The sequence below is a fragment of the Pempheris klunzingeri genome, chromosome 8 (genome assembly GCF_042242105.1).
Source record: "Pempheris klunzingeri isolate RE-2024b chromosome 8, fPemKlu1.hap1, whole genome shotgun sequence".
Taxonomy (NCBI): Eukaryota; Metazoa; Chordata; class Actinopteri; order Acropomatiformes; family Pempheridae; genus Pempheris; species Pempheris klunzingeri.
In genome coordinates, this window is record NC_092019.1 from 3,858,503 (window position 1) to 3,886,466 (window position 27,964).

Consider the following 27,964-nt stretch of genomic DNA (forward strand, 5'->3'; position numbering starts at 1 on the left):
GCTAGCCTGCGCACCGAGTCTCCTTGCTGCCGCTGATAAAACGGTTCCGTGCGGGGCTTTCTCCTCCATCACTTCCTTCCTTTGAGTAATGTGTTGTCAGGCAGGGGGGTGTGAGGAGCCCGGCTCTCCGCTCCTTCACGCTGCTCAGGAGCCATGGCGGAGCGGACACTGAGGGGGAGCCAACGGCCGGAGCACAGCGGCTCCACAGCGGCGAGGACGGAGCCGCGTTAACGTTACCTGCTCAACTACCACCGGAGTACAATGGTGACGGCGTCTAAAGTTTTACACTCGTCTTCAGCTCTTGTCACAGATGGCCGGCTCAACTTTCCACTAACTGCCGTTTTCCTAATGTGGCCGGGACCGTAGCGACGCAGAGTTTGTTCCGCTCCTCTTCTCTTCCAGCCCGTCTGGAGATCTGGCGCACCGTCCCGCAGCGGCTGTCCGAGCGCCTCGTTAGTATTTCACAGCCGAGTCGGTGGAGGTTACCATGGGGGCAAAGCAGAGCAGCCCGACGGCTAATCCAGCTGCTAACGGACGGACCAGAGCCTACTCCGGCTCGGACCTGCCCTCCAGCACGTCCAGCAGCAACGGCAGCAGCGTGAGCAGGACTACCGCCGGGGGTGTCCGGTACCACGCGTACAGCGCGTCCGGAGCCTCCGGAGCCACGTCCAGCACCAGCCAGCACCTCGGAGCCAGAGCCAGGTCTGTGGGGGGCTCCGGGGGCTCCGGGACCAGACCCCAGTCCGGCATCAACATTCCCAACAGCAGCGGAGCCTACAGCTCCCAGGAGTCCGGCGGCAGCAGCCCGGAGGAGGCGGCGGACAGGGAGCGCGCAGCCGGAGGGCACGAAGGTCCCCGGCTGGTGATCGGATCGTTACCGGCACACCTGTCGCCTCACCTGTTCGGAGGTAAGAGGGCAGAGCCGCTGTGTGCTGCTGCCACAGCTCACTGACACTGCAGGGCTTCCACAATGTTGGAGTGCTCATGCAAAATCAACTTTTTATCCGCATTTCACAAACATTTTCATATTTTATACAGTTAAAATACGACAGGTAGCTGATTTCAGACCAGCAGAGTGAAGAAACACAACTTTGTTTTTTATTTTGAAATGAAATGGATGCACAGAGCAGTGTGTCAAAGTGAGCAGAAGATGTGGTCCTGTGGCAGCACTGAGGAGAAACACCTGATAAAACACACCTGCTCATTAGCTGAAACCAATAAAAGCCCAAGCCAGGTTAGAACACCAGAACTGAAATCATAATGTCTTTACATTTGGATTTGGTCTCATTTAGCAAACTGTGTCATTCCATTTTTAGTCAATTTTATTTCCCAGATTTGGTTTTCAAATCAGGAAAATGTACTAATTTTGGTGGAATCAGTCCACAGTGTGATAGTTTTATGAAGTTATTTGTATAAAACTACTTTAGACTGGCAGTCAAACACATCTTGAGGACATCACCATCTAAAGACAACTATTTTTTAACACAATATGACAAACGTCTCCCTGCATGAGCGCTTAAAATGTTGGGCTTTTTTTTAGCTGTATTTCATTCAGGCCTCTTTTTTAGTTATTCAAAGCAAGCGTGTGATCAACAGAGGTTCAGTATCCAGAGGAATGTAATGATGTGCATTGGGAAAGCTTGTACTAATTAGGCTGTAGATGCAGAACAGTGTGTTTTTACTCCACTGCTTACCGTCCTCACACATTAGCTGTTGGTACAAGTGTCTGTGGAGACAAGTGTGGCCGACCTCCTGTGATTTACTACTTTGGAAAGGTTAAAGGAGAAGTTTGCTGCTTTTCACAAAGCAGGTGTCACACATGTTGTAACCAGACTGCCTTTTGTTTGGCCTGACCTGTCCTCTTCTGTTCACGGCCCCTCTCTCTCTCTCTCTCCTACCATTGTTACATAGTCCGGCAGGTTTGTTTTGGGGAGTGAGTCTCCTCGATGTGGCTTAAATAGTTAAGACTTTGCATGAGTTGCAGTATAGTAGTTGGTTTAAAGTTTGTGTGTTGTGTTCGCCACCACAGAAGAGGAATAAAAAGTCCTTGTTTCATGCAGCGACATCTTCCTGCGTTCCTCACAACACCCACTGAGCTGATCCAGACTGTGAAAAGCTAGTTACCAGCAACGGGCCGCACTAGTCAATCAGAATAGTCTGAAACCAGAGTTCTCCCAACTACGGCTCAGATCTGGAAAGGCAGCGTTGCAATCATGTTAATTGGGTGAAAAAGTAATAAACAGAGCTCAGCAAAAACAACCAGGCACACATGGTGAACGTGGATTGATGGAGGAAGGTCTTGACCCCAGTAATGTCACAGAGGTTTTTGATCGAATCTTCATAAGAAAGGAATGAAGTGCTAATGGAAATGTTTCATAATGGTGTCATTAGGCAAAGGCAACAGATGGCACATAGAGAACAGAGCCGGGCACAGAGAACTTTCATTTTTATGATTATTATTACTATTAATATAACTATGTAAACCCTTTGAACACGTTGGTACTACACTATCCAGTGTATATTTAGTACTAATTATGGCTCCATCCACATACGTGTGACATATCATTATCAGCTACAGGAGTACTTCTGGTGGCACCTTTATTGTCCCTTTCAGGAATGGAGAATTGTTTGTTTACAGCCCCCCTCCCACAGTGAAATGAAATATCCGCCCATCATCCAGAGCCACAAGGAAGCAGAGCCGTGTTGATGTAGCGTGCACAGGCGCTGGTGGAGATGGCGGCCAGTGAGCGAGCGGCTCCTGCTGGTTTTAATGGCATTCATGTGTGAGGATGATGACTCACACGCACGAGCCGAGCCAAACATTGTTTAGTTAAAGAGCGTGGGCCTCCTTGTGAATGTCTTCTTGCTGATTTCATTGATCAGCCGTGACAGCTGCGGCGGCTGAAGTCAGCTGGTTTCTGATTGTTCACCTAGTTCAGCTCCTAAGACTGATCAAGTCATTACCAACTCTGCAACAGCATCCACAGGTCAGCCACAGCTCTCTGCACCTCACGCCAAGGTTATCCAATCAGAGGGCAGGGCTGTTTTTAGGTGTCCAATCGTCTCCAACCACTGCTGCAGGTGAAGAGTGGCTGAAGATTGTTCGGCTGTGTGGGGAAGTTAAGGATTTTGCCTCAAGTAGACCACATTCAGAGCTTTCTGTTTGGTTGTTGTGTTCCTCGTAGTTTCTTGTTAAATCGACTGAAATGGTGGAAAACGTTTGCTCACAGAGGAAAGACCAAAACTCTAAATTCTTAGAAGACAACAGGCTCTTTGGCTCGATTGGAAAGTGGAAGAGAGCAGGTGGGTGCAGATGGGAGAAGTGGCGAAGAGCTGCAGTCACCTTGGACAGTTTCCAAGCAGAATGAAGAACACAAAACAAGTTATATCAACATTTACCCGTGCGAATAAAATGATATTTATGACACCGGTCTGTTTGGTGTTTACTGAGACACCAGTAATTGTTGCTTAAATGATGTGGTGATAAAATGCCTGATATCTGAGATAATTCTGACATCATTTATTGTTCAGTCTTTATTTTTATTACATTATTTTACATAGACATTTAATGGAAATGTTCGTAACACTAACCCTGAAAATAAAGAAATTTAAAATAGTCACAATAACCCCACAGTTGCATATATACAGAGAGAGAGAGGAAAAGCTCATCTGTCAGACGTGATTACTCTACAGGCTTGTACAAAAGAGTTCTCATTTCCTACCTGCTACTAAATGTTATCTATCGTTTCATTATCGTTAGTAATTAAATAGCAGCAAGCGTCTGTTATTGTATCTGAAATATTTATTAGATATCTCATGTGAGGCCACAGAGGCTGAAGAAATTAATTCCAGTCATTCACTGTGTGGTGGTCGTCTTCCCACCATCGCTTTGTATAACTGGATGATCACTGGGCAAGATTTTCTACTTATACACACGTTTATCATCTTTTCATCAAGCGTCTGTCTCTTTATTTAGACCAAGCATTCACCTATTATTGCAACTATAGATATGGTTTCCATGGCAATTCATCAGTGAGACGAGCACGAGGGGAGTGAATTGAATCCTATATGTCATGTTAGGCAGCCAGAGCTGAAGGCCAAGACAGGCGTGAGGTTTGACAATGTAGGAACAAGTGCTGCACACACATTTATATGTGAAGGTCCAGTGTGTAGGAATGGAATACAGTATCCATAATTATGTTTTCAGTGGTGTATAACCACTGGAAACTAAGAATCAGCCCTTTATATCTGCATAGGGAGCGAGTCCTCTTCCATGGAGTCCGCCGTGTTTCTACTGTAGCCCTGCACTTTTACGTTGAAGTGGCAGCTTGAATTTGTTGGTGTGAAAGCACTGTTTGGAAGATGAAGAAGAAGAAGAAATGTACCATTATGTGCTGTGAGAAGCCTGAGGACCCATGTTTTGACAAATGAAGGGTCATTCTTATCTGGCACGAGGAAAAGCAAGATAGTGTGAAACCTCTTCAGCCACCGTAGCCACTTCAGCATTCACCTTGTTACAGTCCGCAGCCTCATTGCTAGATGCTACTACACCCTACACACTGCACCTTTAAGTAGTAATCTAACTGCTATCAAGCAAAATGTTTCATTTGTAAGCACTGGAAAGTCCATAATGAAGCTACTGACATTCCTCTGTGTGCAGCCTGGATCGTCTGGAAACCTCAAACCGGTTTATAACGACTCACTTTAGTGATTAATTCCCGTGACGTGTTTGTCATCCCACCTTTGGTTTAGTTATTTTCTATCATATTGCATAAGGGGCATAAAGACAGTGGTAGGTTATTGCTGGTACAAGGGAGTGCATTTACTAAAACAATCACACGTGCATGCACGGTCCACACACATGCAGCAGGTTATGCACACAGATTGTTAATGTGAGTGTGAGTCAGCAGACAGGGGCTTAATGATTAACTCAGCTCGTCAAGTTTCCTTCCTCTGTTATGGTGCATGGATGAATCAATAGTGCGCACACACACACACACACATGCGTGCGTATGTGTGACTGCAGGCTGTGTTAGCAGGTGGTGTGGTGTTCTCTGATAATGGTGCTGGATCTTAATTTAAAGACTCCTCCAGATTTAACAGGCTCGACAGGCTGATGAAAATACAGCAGAGGGGCCTTGTAACGTTCAACCCAGCAACTAACTGAATGGTCAGTTTGTTCACTGAAGTGTGCTGAGCGCTGACGGTGCATGAACGCCTCTGAGGAATAAAGATTATGGTTAACCTGCATCAAAGCGATTCTACACAACCACCTGATGAAAGGCAAAACAAGGCCTGTATTTTTACTGAGTGTGTGTGTGTCATGTTGCAGGGACATAAATATGTTTACACACTCACATTGTGAGGATTTGCCTTTCTTTTTGGGACAGTGTGCAGGTCCCCACAATGTAAATCATAACATTTTAGGATGCAGACTTAGTTTAAGGTTAGGTTTAGGTCAGGGTTAGTCAAGCAGTGCTTAGAGTTAAGATAAGTCTCAGGAAATTAATGTCAGTCAGTGTAACGCTCTGTGTGTGTGTGTGTGTGTGTGTGTGTGTGTGTGTGTGTGTGTGTGTGAGAGAGGAGGGAAGCGTATGTGGTGCAGAAATGTCCATTTAAGTTCACTATCAGTTTTGCGATATCTCTCCATCCAAGCACAGTGCAGGTGAATAGAAATTCAGTTTCTCAAAGCATTGAAAAATGACTTTCTAAAAAACAAAAATAAAAAATAACAGCAGCATCTTTTAAACAGTTTCCCATTAAGTTTGAACAATCTTTGTCAAAAATGTTCATCAGAACTACTTTGTACAGAAGAAGTGGATTTCAGCTTCCAGTAGAAACGGCTATAGTGGATGCTGAATTGTTTAATTCTCTAAAGTGAAACAGATGGACTGACAAAACACATGCTAAATGAGACACTGCACTGTGTTACAGAAGGTAGCGGATGTGACATCCGGATCCCAATTCTATATTTTTTTACCTCTAGGAGTCGGTGGAGACCAAAACAGAGTTAAAAGAGCAGTTAATGACAGACTTGCATTCATGACTCAAAATGAACATTATGTTGGTCTTTGTCTGCTGGATGTGTAAATAAGTAGGAGTTTTGTGTTGTGGGAACATGTTTGATTTAGAGCTTTTAAGCAGTTCTACCCTCAAGTGGCCAAAAATAATGACTTTTAATGCAACTTAAAAGAAACAGCAGGGAAGCAATTAATAGTTACTGGCAAGACCGACATGAGTAATACTTATTGTCCATTAACACCCCCGTAATTATAAAATGTCCACCCAGCTCAGTGCTCATGTTTCATACTCGGCTGAGTTCAAAGCATCAACCGTGATCTGGATGGACATTTTGGGATTAAAGGGTGCTTTAACAAACTCGGCCAGAAAATATTGCACAGGTTCACAATAGATGTTGTAGAGGAAATAGAGTTGCACTGAAATTAATTTGTGCAGAGAACATTCAAAGACTGAAATATTCAATCTGCCCACAGGCCCACATCTCCTGTGTTATACACCCCCATCACTGATACTGGCTGCCTCACACTGAAACTGGAGACTATAAATTCATCAAGCCGGTGTGTGGCAACATTTTGGCCTTCTGTAGTCCAGTAAGGAAATGATAGTGAGACTGAACTGAAAAGACATGGAGATTATAAACCTTATAGGAGAGTTAACACTAAAAAAAATTATTATTAGTAGTATTATTGGCCAAGTATGTGTACACATACAAGGAACTGGACTGGTTTCAAGTTGCTCTCAATGTACGTACACACAGTTCCAAGAATAGTTTACATGAAGATAGAAATAGACATGCAGCTTAACAAGGACAAATAAACTGTTAGAACTGTTGTGTATGTACAAGTAGGTGAAATAATAAGTGTATATGTACATTTGTAACGACGACCAACAACATATAATGTCTATATACAAACACAAATAGTGCAAAGGAACACACATTGAACGGATAATGATTATTTTATAGACATGTATATGCAGCATGTCTAAACTCACGCCCTCAGATTGCCACAGATGGCTCTAGTTTGATCTCAGGATGTCTGCAAACTCATAAAATCAAGGCACAGGAAGATAATATCCAGTCTATAACCATTATGTTGGGCTTGTTTTATAGAATTTCCGTCTGTGCCAGACTGTGAGCTCATGATGTAAACGCTTTCCTGTGGTCAATGTGATTTGAATGGATACTGTTTCTTATCAGATAGTGTGATAACAGCTCGGCAGCCTGGTTTTACCAAATTGATACAGTTCGAAATTGTAGAAAACTTTTGGTTTTCAGGGATGTGCTGGTGATGGACTTAGAAATTGGATTTAAGGACTTAAGTTGCTGTTTCCTATTTCCCTGGAGAAAGTAATTATAGCTTGGTCAAAGGTTTAATAAATCAGTCTTAAATGCTGCACAGAGCTGGTGATTGTCTAAAGTGTATTCTGTACATGTCTCTCGACAACAACATCAACACCAGCTGTAATATTCTTCTGTAATATGCATTTAATTTACAAAAAAACTGTTATCATCCCATACAGTACCTCCGCTATATTTGTGTGACTGTCAAAAGCCACCAAGGGAAGCACAATGTGGCAGTCAGTCACACCTCTGCAGTGTTGTCGTCCTACTCCGTGTCCTACTCTGTGTCCTACTCCGTGTCTTATCACTACTATCTAACCGGCTGATTTTCATGGTATTCGAGAGTATAAATAATCTATATCCCTAAGTGAATCGAATTGAATCAAATCAGAAATCAAATTGAATTGGGACCTTGTGAATTGGATGGAAATCAGGGCCAATATCCAGCCCAATAGCTTACACCATAAATAGGACGTAATGACTCCTCATAAATCTTGTAAGACACAACAAAGCAGTGCTGCAGTGTCTTTCTAGGTCTGAGTTTTTAAGAACTACAAATGGAAATTGGTAGATTATTACATTACAAGGCCAGACCGCAAGCAGCATATGCAGCATTTGTCCCAGTCTGACCTGTGGTTAAACAGTACCAGCTGTCTGCTCTTGTTGACTACTGTAACTGCAGACAAGGTCTCATGGTTAGCTGGCACTAAACGATATCACTGACTGCCATGTTTGAATCAGTTAAATCATTTATAAAACGCACTATTAAGTTGATTAGGGTGTAATATGGTCATTAAAAGTCATTCAGGCTAAACATGCCAGAAGCAATAAGAAGCCGGCTTGATGACGACTCAAGTTTTTAGCTTTTTTCAGCCAATTTAAGGCTCATCGATTTGGTGTAAATTATTTTTGATTCCTAATCAAGCGATGTACACAGTAGATGAATTGCTGCACTGCTTTGTTATCAGAGCTACTGAACATATGAACATTTACATATGATACCCAGATCGTTGTCTGTATGTACTCACACCACCACACGCTTTTCTCACTGTGGTCAGCCTAAAGAAAACCTTTAGGCAGGTCAGCAATAGCTCCCACTGTGCTTATGGACAGAAAGGATCGACTACATACAGTATGACACCTCTCCTGTTACACAGTCCAGTTGTAATTTATGACCTAGACTCTCCCTAAACAGCAGATATACAGGCTGTAGTGATGATGTCATCTACAGACAAACCCTGGAGCTGCTCCACATACAGTGAGTAGTGAAATATCTCACTGACAACTCTGTGATTTTGTTGGAATATGCGGACATTTTCTGGTTGATAGAAACCATAAAACCCATCTGAATGAAACGTCTCCGACAGCTGTTCAATGAGCCCTCAGTTCAGTCGCCAGTGCAAGAACTGTCACCTGATGACATCTTCAGTTCATGCCGAGATGGTCTGATTCCCATCTTCAGGTGACAGGTGTGTGCGTTTGTCAGGATTTCTCTTATTATGAAGTGGTTGTGTGTGTGTGTGTGTGTGTGTGTGTGTGTGTGTGTGTTTTAATGGTCAGGACACTGCTGTATTGAAAACAGCATCATCTTTGTGCCAAATCAATTAGTTTCAGTGGGATCGGTGCTATTAACACACATGCTTTGCAGAGGAAGAGGAAATCCATGCAAATCTCTTGTGTCGTGGTCAATCTTGGTAAACTTTCACACACATATTTTAGCTGTCTGTCAATAGCAGACCCTGTTGACGGTGTTTACTTGTGAGGAAAAATGGAGAGCAGGAGACTCCAAAATAGAGGATGCTATCATCCTCTATTAGCTGTGCCTCATCCACTTTTACATAACCCTGCTCTTCTGGAGTATTTGCTGCTTCACAGAAGAGGCAGTTCACAGATAGTGATGAAACGGGAGCGGACGGTACAAACACAGTGTTTGAATAAACTGTGTTAATTTATTGCCAAAATGGAGAGAAGCTGTGTAACTTATTGGTATTTAACACTCTTCAGCTCTTCAGTAACTGTAATGATGAACAAAACACAAAGAGGGAGTAAAGTAAAAAGCAGAGAGGAGCAGGAGCTTTTGTGATTAACTAGTCTGGCCTGCTAGCAACGTTAGCTGTTACCTTGCCAATTAAAGCAGAACAACAAATTGCCCAAATGTTTTGCAAGGATGAGCAGAGGAGTCTGGATGTACCACCTCTGGTGTGGACAGGCCTTAGCTTTAAATGTAAGCACCTGGTCAGAAAAGTGTACATTAGCAGTTCAGGCCTGTGCTGTAACAGTCTGTTGTGTTGGCATACAATGAATCTGTGTATTCCCTGGTATGCAAAGGTATGTAATCATACAGGAGAAGTGTTGCACTACTACAGAGTTTAATACTGAATACTGAAGGTAAAGGACAGCAAAGCATCCCCGGTGTTGGTTACACATTCCACATTTTCATACAGTGATAAAAAGATTTCTTTTCATAAATAAGTTGAAAGCCTGTCCGTCCTTGGGAGCTGGATCTGTCCTTCACTGTGGTTTCTCTTTTCCCTCTGGGTTTTTTGAGTTTTTCCTTCCTGAAGAAGGAGGGTCATAAAGGGCAGGTGATGCCTCGGACTGATCCATTAGACTGATCCATCGGCCTCATCGACTGCTGGACTCTTTATTAGATTGTTTATTCGCTTACACTTCTTGTTTATTTCAGTGAACTTTGTAAAGCACTGTGAGACACTCTGTTGTGATATTGGACTATACAAAATCAACTGAATTGAAATTGAAATTCTAAGCTGTGACAATAGTATGCCTTAGCCGATGAAGGTGTTGTAAACAAAGCATTCATCTTTGTAGCGGCGTTACCTCATTCTTTTTGATGAAAATCAGCAGGAGGCTGTTTCTGCTGTGTGAGACTGTTCAAAGAAGCAGGCTGATGAAGTCCTCCTGCAAAGCGGGGATGGATTTGTTGCTAAAGCCAGATTGGAGCTGATAAAGAGGCTAGTGAGGAGGCAAAGTACCTACTGACAGTTTTTTACTGTTGGGTTCATTATTCATTAACAAGGACACAGACTCCTGCAAGGCCTGCACACTCTCATACCGATAACAATAATATTGTGTCTTGCTGGAGAAATGTCTACAGGTCAGTGGGAGCTCTCAGAAGATCATCCATCAAAGAGCTGAGCGTGTTAGTGGCTGAGTCGGTCCAGGTTAGCTGAGATCTATCTTAATGAGATAAGCCATTGGCTACCCAAGCTGCCGTCCTCGTCTCTGCTACCGAGTCCCTTCATTAGAATACTGCAGCAGAGGTGTGCTGTGGATGTAGCAGCTGTGACGTGACCCACAGGTTTCTGAAGAGGTTTTGAAGTGTTTGGAGCCTTGGGTACGACTTCGCTGCTTTGTTCCTCCTTTGTAAAACGCCTGATGCTTTGAGGGCTGGATTACGTGTGAACCAATATGTACAATGTTTTGTCCAACCACAGCAGGAAAAGCCTTTGTTGCCGTTCTGAACAGCAAACACTCAGCGGCGGTTCACGTCGAAGCAGTTGCAGCTCACCCCTTAGCTTTGACACAGCAGAACTCATCCTCATGTGTTTGTGGACAGACAGTGCTCTCAGCTGGGTAACATGCAGGTCATGTGATACAGCTAACATGTGGGACCCAGGTTCCTCACAGGTTAGTGGCGTCAAGGCTGCTCACAGTTGGTCAGTAGCACACGATGTTGACATAGCAACCTATTGTAGTTTGTCACTTTCAATCCAATGATCGTAGACCTGAAAGTTTGCTGTGGTAAATGTGGGTGTGACCTGACCGAGCCCTTTGTCACTGACATTAACAACTGCTAACTCCTCAGTGTGACATCTGACATCTAGATAGATAGATTGATCATATGAATCATAAAGGAGCAGTCACACTGGGCCAGTTAGATAAAGGGGGAGAGACCGGCGCTTACTTCAGTTTGCATGAACAAACTTCCAACATGTAGCGACTCTATTAGTTTAACCACATTTTCTTGGAGTGTTTGTAACTTAACTATCTTACAATATCAAGTAAAGTCTCCTTAGGCATTTTTCCCACAAAGTAGCATGACCAAATACTACATTATTATCTTTGAATAATCATAAACTGTAGCTCACAGGGTCAAGTCCTTGAAGTTAGCCCAGGTCTGTCAGTCTCTCCTGTGTGCTGTCAATTAAAGCTTAAAGTGTCCCAATAAATAGTCTAAAAATGAAAGACAGACAGAAATGATGTCTGTGGCTCCTACACACACTCTGCACCTCCTTGTTATCTGATTCAAACTAGCAGACCGGTCGGGGCGGGAGCTGGTCAGGTGGCGGTCCCACTCTCTGGCCCATTCTGTCTACCTCCTCCAGTAAGGCTGGCCAATGGGATGCACACTAAGAGGCAAAAAATAGCCACAATACCACTTTGAACCACATGATTCACAGGCACCTTTTAATTGATTAAATTCTGTTGATGTTTAAAAGACTAAACTGATTGAGGGAAAGAACGCTCGTGCAGAGAGGTTATGCTATAATGTAATTCTGTAATTCCAGATTAATTTATTAGAGAAGTGCATGAAACTACATTGCACCGTGCGGTATCTAATACCCAGTGTAATTTTTGTAGCATAATTGCAAATTTACAATGAATTTTATTACATTACTGAAAAGTACATGTAAAACAGCTTTAGTGTGTTAAAGTAGCAATAATCTTTTTCTTTAATTTCTTTTTGCCACTTGCCAGCACAGAGTAACATTAGCAGTCACTTGGAGTTGTGTGTCTGGCCTCCCGATGAATATAAGTCAGAAATATACTCTTGTTTTAGCTCTGTTTTGGTCTCTTGAGCTGTTAAATGCTCCTCTACACCTCTGTACTTTATTTCACCAGCTTGTAACAAACCTTGTCTGTCTACTGTTTGGTGCTGAACACTGTGCAGTCGGGTTTAAAACAGCTGCCTGCTGCTGGAAACAAAGAGTGACGAGAGCTGTGAGGCTGAAACTGTCTGAAGACCAAAACAATAAGCTGAAAGACGTTAAAAAGCTCAATAGAGCTGATTGAAATAGTCGAGTCAGGCGCTAATTCTCTGTAGGTTCAACACTTGATCTATTGTCAATATAGAAAATGCTGATTACTGCAGCTTTGGTCTATTTTTATTATTAGTAGCTTGTACTGTCACTTTCTACTCACGACATTTTTAAAGTATCTTTACCGACCATGTCAACATGTCACCCGCTCTTTCTCATACATGCAGCCAGTGAGAGAGTGAGAATAAATTATGAGAGTACAGTGACGCTGCTTTCATTTATTTCATTGTGTTCCAATTCAGACAGCACAGCGCTCATGCTGATAAGACCAGACCTACCTCACACACACACACACACACACACACACACAGTCAGAGTAAAAACACTGCGGGTAGTGTATTTTCCAACTTGGCTAGATTTACTGTGTGTGAGTGTACTGAGCGCCTGTTGTGGCAACACTCCTACAGCCATGCCCCTTCCACATGTACAGCAAGAACCAGCAAGCACTTAAAGCCTTTGGTGTGTTTGCCAGCTGACTTTTTTTTTTAACCCCCCCTTGCTGTTTTTCTTGAATGTTGTCCATCTGCTATGTCTCTGCTATGTGGCAGATGATTAACAGCACACACCACCTGGTAGAACCTTTACTGTCTCATACGCTGACCACAATTGAGGAAGTGGAAACAGTGGAAGCCCCCTAGAAGCCCTTAGACTTTGAAGTGATTTTAGTATCGTTATCATATAAAACGTATTCCAACGGAATAATGTGAGAGAATTGAAACCCATCTGGTGCAAAATGGTGCAGTCAATGTGTTGCTGTTATTATCTAGTTGGTGCAGGAGCCAAAAATGTTAAATTTCACCACAAAGAGGTTTTTGAATTGTATTTTGAGTATTTACTTTGACAGCAATAGTTCATTATAGTTATCTATGCTATAATTACACTTTTAAAAGAACAGTCCAACATTTTGGAAAAATGTACTTTTGTTTCTGAGACTGACATGAGACGGTCTTACCACTCTTATATTGAAAAATAAAAAAACATCTCGTTATCCCAGCTTGGGAGTATTCATGCTTCTTCCACGATGCTCACTCCGCTGCTAACCTCGTAGACTCTCCGGACAAAAATCCTGAATCCACTTCTTATGTTTATATTGGAGCAGGTCATTAACAAATGAGATCACGTACAAACAAAGAGCGTATTGCTCCTTTTAAATTGGCTGAAGTAGCTGTCGGTGTTGATGCTGGGTTTTATTTGGATGTCATAGTGGCTATATAGTCATATGTGACTTGAACTACAACAGTCAGTGTTGGACTGTGATGAAGCGTGCTGTTTTCTAGATCACCTTGCTTGGACCTAGGAGGGATATTTTAGTCCTTCCACCTCTACCTCCTGCTGCTCTGTGTTTGTGTGTGATGTTAATGTTTACTGGGTGAGAGATGGAGGGACACGCTGGCTGATCCAGGTAGAAGGCAGTGTTGCATTAGCCCTACAGGAGGAGGCCTTCTTATCATTTACGCCACTTAAAACCCATTTTCTCAACAACTAAAGGCACATTTATTCAGCCTCCCCCCTCCTTCCCTCCCTGTCCTTTTTTCACTCTACTTCCTTTTTTACCCTCTCTGAGTCCCTTGGAGGGCAGGTGTCGGTAATATGAATTATACAGGGCAACTGTTTCTTAGCTCAGCGATCAATGGGATGTCCCTCAGATGATTCCCACATCCACTCAGCTATGCTGCCTGCCTGCTTTCTGTCTAGTTCTCTGACATTGACCCAAGGAAGAGGATCCATTTTATTGAGTCTGAATCCAATAGGAATTCCTATTTCGAGTCCATTTAGATTCAGTTTTCAATGTTTAATTTTCTCTCCAACTATCTACTCATTTATCTCCTTTCTTTTTCCATTTATCTATTTATCTATCAATCTTTTTTTAAATCCTGAAGCGACATTGAAGGCGAAAGGGCAAAGCGAGAATTTCATTGTGCGGTGAAACTTGTTTTTATCTGTACATATGAGAATAAAATGATTGAATCCTGGAATCTACTGGTTGGAGAGTAGTACAATGAAACGGCTTCTTTACATTTTAACTATTGTAACATCATTGCTGTACATTTAGTTTGCTCTTGTCAGGGTCAAAATAACAACATAATAAGTCACTGGCACTATAAATACTCATGGTGTTGACATTTTTGTCCTTACTTGTGCCTCTTCCTGGACAAGGACCTTAGTTTCCCCTGTAGTAACGACTCTGAATGCTGCCCTCATTTCCCAAACTGTTGGCACACATGGCAGAGGAGAAGCGAGGAGATGAGTCCTGTTAGATCCTATCTGTCTATACCTATCTAGTCCTTATCCACAGCGGTTTTTAGCTTGAGAATGTGCCTGCGTTTGTAAAAACTAAAGTGAGAATAAAAGTGATTCTAAGTGCCTGTGTTCGTGCACGCCTGAAGCTGTTTGTGTTTAGCTGTGATGCACTGAGCCAGAGGGGTGGGGTGCAGCCAGGCTTGTTGATGATCAGCGAGCTGATCGATAAAATGATGATTCATAAATCCCGTTTAATAGCATTGAGTCCAGGATGTGCTGATTCAGGGGCTAGAGGAGAGCTGAGTTAAGGGCAGTGGATAATGAACTCGGTAGGTTGGGATGCTCTCCAAACAGAAGATTAGATGGGCAGCAGTGATATGTTGCTTATTCAGTGAAGAATTCAGGTTAACGGTGTGTAACGTTTTTAAGTGGCTATCAGCATGCTTGCAGGTTTTTCAGGAGAACTTTAACTATGCGTGTCACATTGGTCTTTGTCAGCACAGAGAATACAGTGAAGGAGACAAGAATTGATTTCAGGACCACTACAGACTGTCAATTTGTAGTGGAGTTTTCTAAAGTAAAAAGACTGCGAAAGCCCCGTGTAAGGACAGTGTTAGACCAAACCAGAGGAAAATACATTAAAAGCAGGGCCAGAAATCACTTTGTTATTAGCTGCCTTGTTGTATTGTGCAATGGGACTCTACTCTGAACCTGCAGCACAATGATGTGTGGTCTAGTCCCTGCAGCAGCCCGGCCATAGATCTGTGCTTTGTGAGCTTTAGCATTTCCAATTGTTGTTGACATTGAGTCAAAGAGGTTTTGATTCAACTCGGTGGGGATTTTGGAGGCAGTTTGGGTGAACAAATAAGCCAATCTAGCTTTTCCTTCACCAAATAGGGATTCCCAGGCTGGGTGACGTAGTGCCTCCAGTATGTGTGTGGCTGACCCCTGGGATTTCCTCTTTGCTCGGATGACAGGACAAATACATCAGCTATCGACAAACGGGCTGCATGTACAGCAGGTGGAACATTTTGGATGCATTTTCAGCCATGGAAGTCCCCCATTCAGTTCAGACTGAAACAACAAATATTAGCAACAATTGGATCAGTGACACGCATCATTTCCCACAACAGAGATCAGATGCTGAGTAGCCCAAGGCTGCTACATTTAAAGACAAAGCTAACAGTGCAGTAACCAATTGAATCTCACACTGCAGCTCAGAATGATCGGGATGTTTGAATTCTGCAGCTTTCCTCACAGATTAACCTTTAGAACCATCGCTGACACAAAGGTTGTTACTTACTTAACCTCGTCAATGGATGACCGCATTATTTGTAAAACCAGTCGCCATGGACGCCACAGAAAATATTACACAACAGACTAGCAGACAATGTTTTTCTCCCTTCAGTGTCTGTTTGCAATGAGGATTGATACAAAGTTTGTTCAGATTTTTATAACTTCTTTTTAACAGACCCAAGGCCATTCCTTTGTGGGGAATAACATACTTACTATTTATTTGGTCTAATGTTAAGACAACTCATTCAGTGATTTCTCTTTGTCCCCCGTGGCAGACAGGGCCACTACGAGCTCTCTCCATTGATCCCTGTCCTCAGCACGATGTTGAGCCAACTGAACTTCGTCTCAGCCGGCTTGATTGTCAGAGTTCTGTGCCAGCCCATTTTCAGTCTTCAGCTTTCCTTTGCCTGAAGGAACCTTATGAGAGCAGTAACATCACTCATCACTTGACCTCCAGAGTCATTCACCGACATTCACTTACTCCCAAAGATATTTGCATCCCTGGCTTTCAGCAGGCCTTCACCATACCGGGGATAGGAATACATTAACAGTGCTGGAGAGTCCTCTCAAGTGACGAGAATCTACTGAAGGCCCAGGCAGAAGGCTTGTTTGGCAGCTTTTTTAAGTTTCTATAGCAGAAGTTTGCTGTTGCCTAACCTCCAAAGGCCCTTGGCACATGGTTCTAGCACTGTTCTTCTAAATCTTGCATTCACACCAGCAAACCTCCACAATTACTAGTCTCTTGAAAAACTGGCATCCTGTAGTTTGATGATTGGCCTCTTGGTCTGCAGTAGCCCTGACCCAATCACTTCCTCATCCACCTCCTTCAGAAACACACTAGCTAACAGATGAGAGAAGGAATTAACAACCCACACAGTACTGCTGCCTCATGCAGCCACTGTAAACATATTAACAAAGAGATGTCACATGCAGGTCTTCATGCTTGCATTGAATGCAACAGTGGCCTCCCAATGCACTTGCTATAGATTTGTCCACAGCAGCTTTTGACACTGGTGCAGATATGTAAACACTACTTGCTGCGGATGATGTGCACATAGCAACAAAGCAGATGATGTGCAGGGACAATGATACGTCCTTAACCTGGAAGACAATTGTGCTGTCTTTCATCAGAAACCAAGCTTCCTTCAGCAGACCCATCTGTGGCCTCTTCCTGTTTCGTTCTTCCTCTTCTCACTGAAGCTAAAAACTGTAAGAGAAGATGAGCTATTCTGTCCACACAAGTGAAAAGGAACTTTTCACACATTAACATGTTTATGCCCATGATTTTATCAGAGCATAGTGATGATGAACTTGAACATCCACATCAGATAAGGTGTTTTTTGTTTGTCTGCATGAAGCGAGAGGAAACTTTTCACACCTTTTGTCAGTGTTGGTTCGGGGAATTTACACCTTTGAGCATTTGTGCCTCAAGGCACCAGATGTTATAGATCATGCCACGTTGTTATCTTAATTCACAATTTGTTTTCATTAATGCTGTGGATATGAACCCACCACAGCAGCAGCGTGCTGTTTTGGCAATAAAAAATTGAGGAAACATGAAATATTTCAGCATTGCTCCAGGGTTATAAATAACACTTTTGTCATTTACTCTATGTTTACATATTCTAGACAATGTGAGTGATTCTAGGAGAAATTTTAATGCTGCCAAGAGCAGGTGTGACCTCAGACAGACATGCACTAGGACACACACAGCAATTTAATTTCCTGGGGAGAGCATCCCATGCAATTTACTGGATGAGTCATCGCAGCCTCACAGGTAGTGCTGAGCATTTTTCAGAATGACTTGTGGAGTCACGCAGAGCTGGAATTCATCCATATCCCTCTTCGAAATGAATACACCTAGACTACGCATTTGTTATTGTCAGCAGATGGCCAGGAGATCTTGAGAGATGGCGTCCTGTGTGTACATGTGTGTTGTGATTCGCTTAAATAGGTCAGATAAGCAGTGGACGGCCTGCTTGTGGCTGCACTAATCTATTTATCCCATCAGCATTACAGCATGTGGGCTGATTTCACCATTGTAGAAAGCCCCAAACATACTACAGGCTACAGTACACGCATTGACACTCCTCCGTCTGATGGGTGTCACCTGCCAGTGATATGTGACATTGTGCCCCCTGCTGCAGAGCTGGATGCTAACAGCTGATGGATGAGGGTTGTTATGAAGGTAATCTGGGACAAAGGACAGAGTGATGTCAGTGGAAACTGAAGGGCTTGCTGTCGTGTTTGAGATTTTAACCACATCATCGTGATGGAAATGAAAACAAAGCGATGATTACAACCAGTGCTGTGACTGGAAACATTTAGGGAGGGTTAGGGATAATGTTTGGATTACAGTTTTAAATGGTATAATGTAGTAGTTAATGAACCTATAGTCATAAAGCAACATCTGTTGGCTTTTGGTGTCGGCCCTGTTTAATGCTATGCTTCCTTTGGTATGTCGGTACCTCTGGTACTTCTCTTCTTCTTTAATATGAATATAATAGCAACAAATGTTTGTTTTTTTTAAATTACTATTTGATGCAACAACAGTGATCCACTACAGTGATAATAATAGCTGCTGAGAGCAGTGGTGTCTTTGGTAAAACCCTCTGATTGTGATATGTTACTATATGTGTGTTATGGAATCAACTTCTGAGGTTGGATAAAGGAAGTGTCACCTTTGCAGCAGTGGACATGTGGACATGTGATCAGTGTAAATGCAGTGCAAAAACAAATGAGCATGTTTGTCACTTTACTGTTGTGTCAGTCCTTATAGTGTTTTACTCTCTTATTCATTGTTTGAATGTTTTTCTTTCTTTCTTTAATCCAGGCTTCAAGTGCCCTGTGTGCTCCAAGTTTGTGTCCTCAGATGAGATGGATCTTCACCTGGTCTTGTGCTTAACCAAACCCAGAGTGACATACAATGGTAGGACTGACTGTTCCTTATTTTACAAATATAATATGGCATGCAAGCTGCAGAACCATCAGTAGGCAAATGAATCTATAACATAAATAGACATGTTAAATAACTGAAAATCCAGCATCCAAAACAAAAATGAACTGTTATCACAGAAATGTCACAATAAAGAATATATGCAGAATATTACATGCTTAATAATGACCCCCTCCTCCCTTCAACAAGCTTATAATTATCCTGGAGATGATCGTCGCTGTCGCATTCAAAAAATGACCAACTTTCTCATGAAACTAGACAATCACAGCTTTCGGGTTACGTAACTTGATCCCCTGTTTGCAGTCTGCTTCCCTGTGAAATCTTGTGTAATCTTTCTGTAATATTTCCAAAACACTGTGGTTGCCTGGGGGCAGCTTCTTCTTTTATTTATCAATGATCTGTTATACTCTTATGTGTGTAAAGATACCACAGCCACAGTTAATGTGACTGGGGGACATTTTCATCACTCCAACAAGTGTTTTTGTTGTTTTAGTCGTCACTGTTGTTGTTTCCTCTGCTAAACGCCTCCACCCTCTGCGTTTGTGACCCAACCTAAATGTGGACTGCTGTTTCACTTTTGTAAAGGTTGTTTTCTTTAAAAAAAATCCCCTCATTTAAGTTACAGCCAGCGTGATACAATGAGGTTTTACTGCAGATTTTCCTGTCAGACCTTCCCACACCTGCAGAATGAATTCTCCAGTCAGGAATGTAACATGATAAAAGTAAATGGCCCACTGGTCTGGCTCTGCTTTTTATAGCACTCACATGACCAGTATGAGCCAAATACTGATGATGATTTGAGGGTTCAGCCAATTCTAGTTTTTTTTTTTGTTTGAAGGCGTAAATATTTGTAATAAATCTGGTTAATAATGTGTTTACTTACAGCTGAAGTCTAAACTTTTGTTTTGATAGATCTGACATGTCTTCAGGCTAGCATGCAGACCTCCGGTTTGCTGTCTACATTTATGACTTTTTCAGCTTTTCAAGTAGTTCTGGTGTTGTGCTGGCTGTTTTTTCTCCAGTTGGGAAAACAACAGAGCTGGTCAGAGAGCGTGGGTGAGATCAGCTCAGCTGTGCAACTTGTTGTACGATTACAGACATAGAAAAAAGAATTTTCTATATCTATGATGTAAAACTTGATTTTAGACTGAATAACAGTGTTTTTCATTGGCCGCTAGTAGTGTTGCACACTTTAATCTGCAAGCCAACCACTGGCAGTGGAGTTGCACTGTGGGTAATACAGGCACCTGGTTTTGACAAGGAGCAAGAATGTTTGAAATAATAAGACGACATCTCTGATCCTGCTGTATAGATTTCAATCTTTTTTTTGTAGCTGTCCATCATGAGTCCGTCAATGCTGCAAGGCCGAACCAGTGGAGTGCTCTATTAATTACAGCGTATGCAGAACGCACAGGTTCTGCATAGGTCCTCAGAAGTTAGCACTGCAAATGTTCAAGATGCTATTAAGAAAATGAAGAGTGGAGACAGTCTATGAGGGTGTGAAGTAACGTTAGCAGACTCTGAATAAATGACAAGAACAATAGCGGGAAGTTCTGAGGAGAACTAATGGAGCTTGTGTCACTACAGGTTCTACTGCAGTGATTTCAAAATAAACACAGTAACCTCAGATAGGTACTCTGGTGTTGGTGAAATGTCTTGAGAACGCTGACTCTCTTTTTAATAAGTCAATGCAGAGGTGACATGTTTGTGTGCGGGAGTTGACTGTTTTCTTTGGAGTGTTTTGGGGGATTTTGCTTCCCTGCACCTCAGATACTCAGGTACTGACCAGGAGTGATTCTTCCCCGATCTGTCCCACAGTGGATATACGTTATGAATACTCCACACGCAAGTATGTGAACAATGTTTCTCACGTTACAGTTGCACGTCTATGCATGTATGTTAATAAAAAGCAAGTACTCCACATGGCTAAACTCTGGTTGTGGTTGGAATCTGATGGGACTTACGATGAGGTTTTTGTCCCTGTCTCAAGATCATTCATTACAAATCACCTCATCAAGTGTTTCCCTCTCGGCATGGATGGCCCACTTTGACTTCCTGTGTGTGTCTAGAAACATGACAGCAGTGAAACCTTCTCTTTGATTGGAAAAACCATCACGGAAAACGAACACAGTAAAGCAGACAAGTGCATCTCTGGTGTGCTCATGTCATGTTTGAGTGTATTTCTGTCTGCATATGACCCAGTATTCTGTGCTCTGAACATAAACACAGACTCATGCTCAAGTCTAAAGACTTCACTGACAGCTGAATGTTTTCCATATACGTTGAGTTCCTCTTTGAGTAAGATGACTTCCTGTTCAGGAGGCACCGATTCCTCTCTGTCTTCCTGTTTATTAGTCACATGATGATCATGGTCTCATCACTTCCCTACAGTATGGAGAGCACTAGTCAGCGAAAAACACTCACGCTCGCTGTCTTTAAGGTCATGCACTTCCTCATACATACAAGTTACTTCTTCTTAGATTGTCTGCTGATTTGAATTGTTGTGTGTTTATATTTGTGTCAGGCCACGTTGGCTAGCTGCTGCCATACAGGAGCTTCATCGCTTTGTGTCCTGGAAAAGTCGTTCTGTCCCACTAGTTGCAAGGCTGAGTGATATTGCAACGACTGACGGGATTACCATGAAATTAGGGTGACTGTAGCCACATTGTGAGCATCAGATGAGTGAAATATTATACAGATGAACATTGTTGGAAGGTTTTTCTCATGTATCATGATTCTGTAGGAACTTGTGTCATACATGGTATATATGTTACTCTCAAGTCAGCGTTCTACTCTCCCGATCTAAGGAAAGATCAAGTCCATCTTGGGACATGCTCTCATGTATCTGAAACCTGATATAGCTTGTAGAATCCTATATATGTGGTAGCTTTACTCTGTATTCTCTGGTCTCATCTATGCCTGTGATGTTGGACTCCAAGCTCTTACACCTACATAAACTTCTTGAATGAATCTTGGAATCTTCTCTTCATTGCTACAAACCACAGAAAAGCATCCCTACAAACATGTGCTACACAGAATGAGTCAGATGGGCGGCTGTGGCTCAGTCGTCCCTCAATCAGAAGGTCGGGGGTTCGATCCCCAGCTCCTATGGGTCAACATGTCGAAGTGTCCTTGGGCAAGACACTGAACCCCAACTTGCTCCTGAAGCATGGCTTCAGAGTGTGAATGAGTGTGAAAGAATAGTCTCCTCCAAATTACATTCCTCCTGTATGATTGATGTGTGAATGAGGATGTCATGTAAAGCGCTTTGAGTAGTTGAAATAACTAGAAAGACACTATACAAATACAGACCATTTACCATTTAGATATTGGAGCCTCCTAACCATCATGTTGCTTTGATCAAGGACACAGACTGGAGGTTTTGCAAGATCAAAAAAATAAAGTACTGTGTCACTGGGGGGTCCCAGGCATTATTTAAAGTATTGGTAGATTGTAGCAAGAGAAAGCAGCCAAGTCTAGGTGAGCTTTTAACTTGAAGGGAAGCTTTTTTTTCCGCATGAATGCGTCTAAGCTTGCATTAGGTCTGGCTCAGATCTGACCACTATGATGTGGTCCAGATGATGTCCAGATGTGGACGATAACCAGATGTGGTCTGGCTGATACTATAGCTTTACAATTCTGTGTTCCGTGTGCATTTACATGTGTTTTTCCTTCTACATAAGACATCCAAACAGAAATCACATGCTTGTACCAGCTGTAAATGGGTACAAATATCTTTGGTGAACTTTTGACTTTTCTTCCTTTAAGCATCAGCAGACATCAAAATGTACCGTGTTAGTTTGTAAATGAGCCGTATAATCACCCATAATTATTAATAATCATGTACAGACTCATTTTAATAGGATGTGAGTCTGTGAGTTCAATCAAATCAAATATCAGCATCAAGTATTCATGAGAGATGGTTTAGGTTGATAGTCAGCAAACACACCTGAGCACGTGGTTAGCATGGCTCTAAGGATGTCTGTCTGTCTGTCCATCAGTCTGTCTGTCCACCACTTTGGTCCAGAATCTTACTGAAATATCTCAACATTGATTGCTGTCAAATTCATTAAGTTTGGTCCACATATGCATGGTGCCCAGAGGATGACTCCTAGTGAACTTAGTAGTCCCCTGCCCTTTCTTGTTGTATAAGTTTTCACTTCTACTGTGAAATGTCTCTGCCATGCTTCTAGATTGACACAAAGCCTGGTACATACTGTATATTCATGGTTCCCAGAGGATGACTCCTAGTGAATGGGGTTATCTCCTTACTTTTTCTAGCACAGCATGAGGTTGACATTTGGGATAGATTTTCATTTATTTTGCCACAGACCTTTATTTATTTCAGTATCATTATTAACCAAATACCCTCAGAAATAAAGACATCCTCAGCTGTAGTTCGTAGTTCACTGCGCCCAACTACAGTCTCCCAGGTGACTGTGTCAGAGTAGTGCAGGGGGGGGGCATTTACAGACAAAGGCTTAAAAAGCAGCACAGTCAATGTTAACTTCTTAACCTGTGTGAAAGTGTGGCTGTGTTTCCACATCATGGCCACTTATCCCAGAGTTCACAGCTGCTCAGTGATTGTGGTCATTCTAATAAGATCAGTCTACATAAACACACACACACACACACACACAAACTCATATGACCCTGAAGATCTGTAATCAGTATGTTTATGTTCCTCTCAGTTGTTTGCTTTCAGCCATCCAAGGACAGCCCTCCACCATAACACACACACACACACACACACATTGTGTTGTGAGTGTGTGTGTGTGTGTGTGTGTGTGTGTAATAATCAATAGTCTAATTATTTCCAAGCAACATCACATTAAGTAGTTTTCTACTTCTACTTCTTAATAAGTGTAATCGTATATGCTAGTTAAGTATTAAATGTGTCACTGTAATTAGTGATATAGTGTATGAACATGTATTTTTGCCACCCAAGACTTTGAGCTAATTTGATTATGACTGATGCTGCCAATCAGAGTGATACTGCTGGAAATATACATATTATATAATATATATTATATAGGTGATAATCCCCCAGGCCTCGTGTCAATACAATGTGTGGTTTGGCCTTGAATTACTGCTCATTTTCTCTCACACACACACACAAACCTCTGGTCCCTAAATATATCCACCGCTGGTTCATAACACAGACGCACACAAACAGCAGCTGTCATGTGTACATAACATCACAGCTCCCCCCTGTCTGCGTGTGTTTCCATAGAAGTGCATCATAGAGCCTGAGAGTTTACATGACCTTGTTTTTAGATTTATAACCTGCTGTGAAACAGACCGATGGCTCTGTCAGAGCCATCAGCCCAGACATAGAAGCTACAGCGCAGAGGTCAACCTGTTGCAGTAATAGCTGCTCTTTGAAGCACGTCCTCCTGCCTGATGCTGATCGTTCCTGCAGGGGTCATTACAGAGATCAAAGGTCAGCGAGACATTTTTAATCTGTTGTCTGACTTTTCATTAGGGTTACCAAAATGTTTTTTTTTTTTTTTTTTATGAAGGAACCAGTGTCAATATCTTTAGGCTGAATGCACAGATTCATAATCCTCTGCGACAGTATTTACTGCTCTCTATTTATTCACCGTTACTGCACTAAGTAAATCCAATAAAAGCTGGGACGTCTTAAAGAGCCGTTGCACCATCATGGGACAGTAAAACGCCTCAGTAAAATCCAGAGTGATGATGCTCTCCAAGGTTTAGCAGCTCTGTAAGGCAGGAAGGGAAAGGGAACTCTCTTACAGGCTTTTACAATATCAGTAAGTGTTTTAATGAACATTTAAAAGCTATAATTTGCTTTTGCAGAAAGGCCGAATACTAATTGTACAACTCTGCGCTGCATATGTTCCCATGATTCCCTGTCACATCCATGACTTTTGCAATGATTGTGAACTGGAAGAAGTCATTTTGGGCCGTCACGTGACTCTGCAAAACCGACTGCATGTGAATCCGCAGACAAATGTCACCTCCTGTCTGGCTGTATCCTCCAGTGTGTGTGTACTGATGGGGTGTGGAGAGCGGTAACGCTCAGGAGCTAAATCAGGCATTTTTAGCTAAGCGGCTATCTGCAGTATACATCAGAATTATTACCCCCTCTCTTTGTCTGTCTCTGGCTGTGTGTGTGTGAATGAATGAGTCTGTACTGTCGGTACATTAAAGATGTTTTCCCCTCAGCTGAGCTGGATGCCATGTGCTGCAGCCCATAATAACTGGCTTTTCCCGGCCTATGTGGGTTAATCCACAGTTACATAAGGCCCGTTCTAATGACTCTGTGTGTTCTGCTGCAGGTGATGGGTTTAATGGTGCACACGCTGACTTCCACTGTAGACCCGGACCATTGCTATGCATAGCAGGAAAAGATGCATACTGCTGAGTGTGTGTACACACACACACACAGAGACTGTGTTGGCTGAGGCAGACTTTTCCTAATGGCTCTTCAAACCCAGACTGAGTGTACTAACGCTGATGTGAAAAGATTTTAAAATGAGCTAACAAATTAATGCTGCCTTCAGGAGTCTTTTGGAAATATCACAATTACAGCTTGAGTACACAGACAGTATATTAAGACGGTGGCGGTGGAGACGTACAAGATTTTCTTTGACCTTCTATCACAATGTGCACCTTGTCCTCCAAAGCACATACTGCACGTGTACTATTGTTATTGTAACTAACACATACACATTGCAGTATATCGTTACCACTAGTTACTACCACTTACTGGTATTGTAATTTTATAGTATTTAATATCCCATATCATAATATTGTTTTACAGTGTAAAAAAGATTATTATTCCTGTATCATACGTATATAGTAGGCTAATTATACTGCACATATATTATGTATATTTAACACTGTATATACTTATGCATGTATATATGTATGTTGCGTTTACAGCTCATACTTGCACCTTATATTATAAATATTAAACACACCATGGCAGTGGAACCGTAGTCTATCATCGTATGTGCCAATCTTATACTAAATCTGACTCTCATTTCAATAATTCAACAGAGAACACAGTGTGTTTTTGAATAGTGGAGACATGTTTTCGTTCTGTGTATGTTAAATGTATGGTGTGTGTGTGTGTGTGTGTCTGACCAGTGTATGTAGGTCTCTCATCATCCGCCCCCGTCAGATTTTATGGATCGTTGCCGCTGCATTTTTGTTCATTGCCACATACTGTACCTCCACATCTGACCAGGGTGCCATGAGTTTTGCTGTGGTTATTGATTATCACCGGAGGAACTCCATGAGCTTTCCCCTAGCACCACCTCCAGGACAAAATGTGAACAAGACATCATAATCAGCAGAATGAAGTGGTGCATACAGTAAACTGTGAAGCTTCCTCAGCCTAAAAGAAAGTAGAACCCCTAAAAGTTTGGTTGATAACTAAAGAAGTTGTGACACAAACATTGTCAGTCTCTGACAGAAAAATGATAAATTATACATATATAACAATAAACTTCTCTTTCAAAGATAACAATAGCCGTAACCACAGTATAACAGTGACTTTTAAGCAGGAAATCACTTTAGAAATAAACTAATTATACTGAAATAATACTCAATTAAGACTATATTATGTTAAAGTTGAATTAAGACAATTTAAGGTCCACTGCAATGTCTGGTCTCATGTTCATTTTAGTAAGAATAGAACAGTTTTAATAACAAATCTATCAATGTCCCATTGTTCGGTTGTTGTAAAGGGGTCTACAGTATAAACTTTAGTGACGCCTGTGGTGTGACCCGTGTGTTGTCTTCCAGAGGACGTTCTGACCAAGGATGCAGGAGAATGTGCAATCTGCCTGGAGGAGCTGGTGCAGGGAGACACCATCGCTCGCCTGCCCTGCCTCTGCATCTACCACAAAGGGTACGAAGCTCTGTGCAGGAAAACGCTGCATCGCTTCGTTCTTTTCCACATGTAGTTGAGATGTAACCCCCCCAGTATTACAGTAATGCTTCCGTTTACCACAGATTAAATATGGTAGAGTTCTGTTAAGGCACAGCTGTCAGGCGCCTATATGCACATTGAATCATTCTATTTATATTGGCCATTCGCTTCTTAAAATACTTCTAATGGAGGTGATGGGGGCAGTTTGAATGGGCGCTTTCCAACGTTAGTCTTTTTAGTTCTCTTTTTCTTTCCTTTCGGCGCAGCTTAGCACAGAAAAACTGTCCCGCGGGGAGCAGAAAAATGAACCTTGGAGCACATCCACGCGATTTGACTGCCAGAAATTTGAAAGCTCAAACTAAAAAAGTTCAAATGAAAGGTTTTCACATTTAGTTGCACTAGTTTGCTGTAGTTTGACTTTGGTCAGCTATAAGAAAATTCACGTTTTTCACAAGTTTTTCCACTGTGATTTGAGTATTTTGGCCTATTTTGAAATTGGAACTTTGTGCAGCCGTCTCATATTTTTTATAAATACGCTCACTGGATGTTGGCTTCAGCGCTCTCACTCTGTGTCACACTCATCTCTTCCTCCTTTCTTTCCTTCTTCCTCCCAGCTGTATCGACGAGTGGTTTGAAGTGAACAGATCGTGTCCAGAGCACCCATCAGATTAAAGCTTTTGTTTTTGCACAGGTATGGACTGTTTTCTCTTCATAGGATACGTCTACATTTGTTTTTTTGTGTTTGTAATATTCTCCGCTGGTTGTTTGCTGACAGGTACTCTGCAATGAGAGGGATCTTCATATCGAAGTGTGGATCCAGGGAGACTGTCGAACACTGTGACCACTGTGATCAGTTTAACTCACCCCCACCCAATAATGTAGAACCACGGCGTGCCAAATCTCATTTAAGCAATCTTCAGGGATACAGACTACTGTGTTTATGTTTGAGTTGCACATCCACGCTCAGTCTCAGACTAGATCTCCACCTCACATCCTCTCCAGCCCTGACACGCAGAGCCACACAGGACATGAGGACAGTCGGGGCTCTTCCTCCTGAGTGGCCATTGGACAGCAGATGTCAGCTGATTGTGCACCAGGACGCTGGAGGAGGTGGATATGGTCCTGGAGGTGGGGGCGGGGTG

The 27,964-nt window shown here is 42.4% G+C and overlaps 1 protein-coding gene across 1 annotated transcript; it reads left to right on the forward strand.

Annotated features, from left to right (window-relative positions):
- znrf2b (zinc and ring finger 2b) lies at nt 1-27,964 on the forward strand. Its single transcript, XM_070835537.1, has 5 exons — nt 1-908; nt 18,794-18,889; nt 26,696-26,801; nt 27,437-27,513; nt 27,598-27,964. Exons 1-4 carry the CDS (start codon nt 488-490, stop codon nt 27,492-27,494), a joined length of 681 nt encoding a protein of 226 aa, XP_070691638.1. The 5' UTR covers nt 1-487; the 3' UTR covers nt 27,495-27,513; nt 27,598-27,964.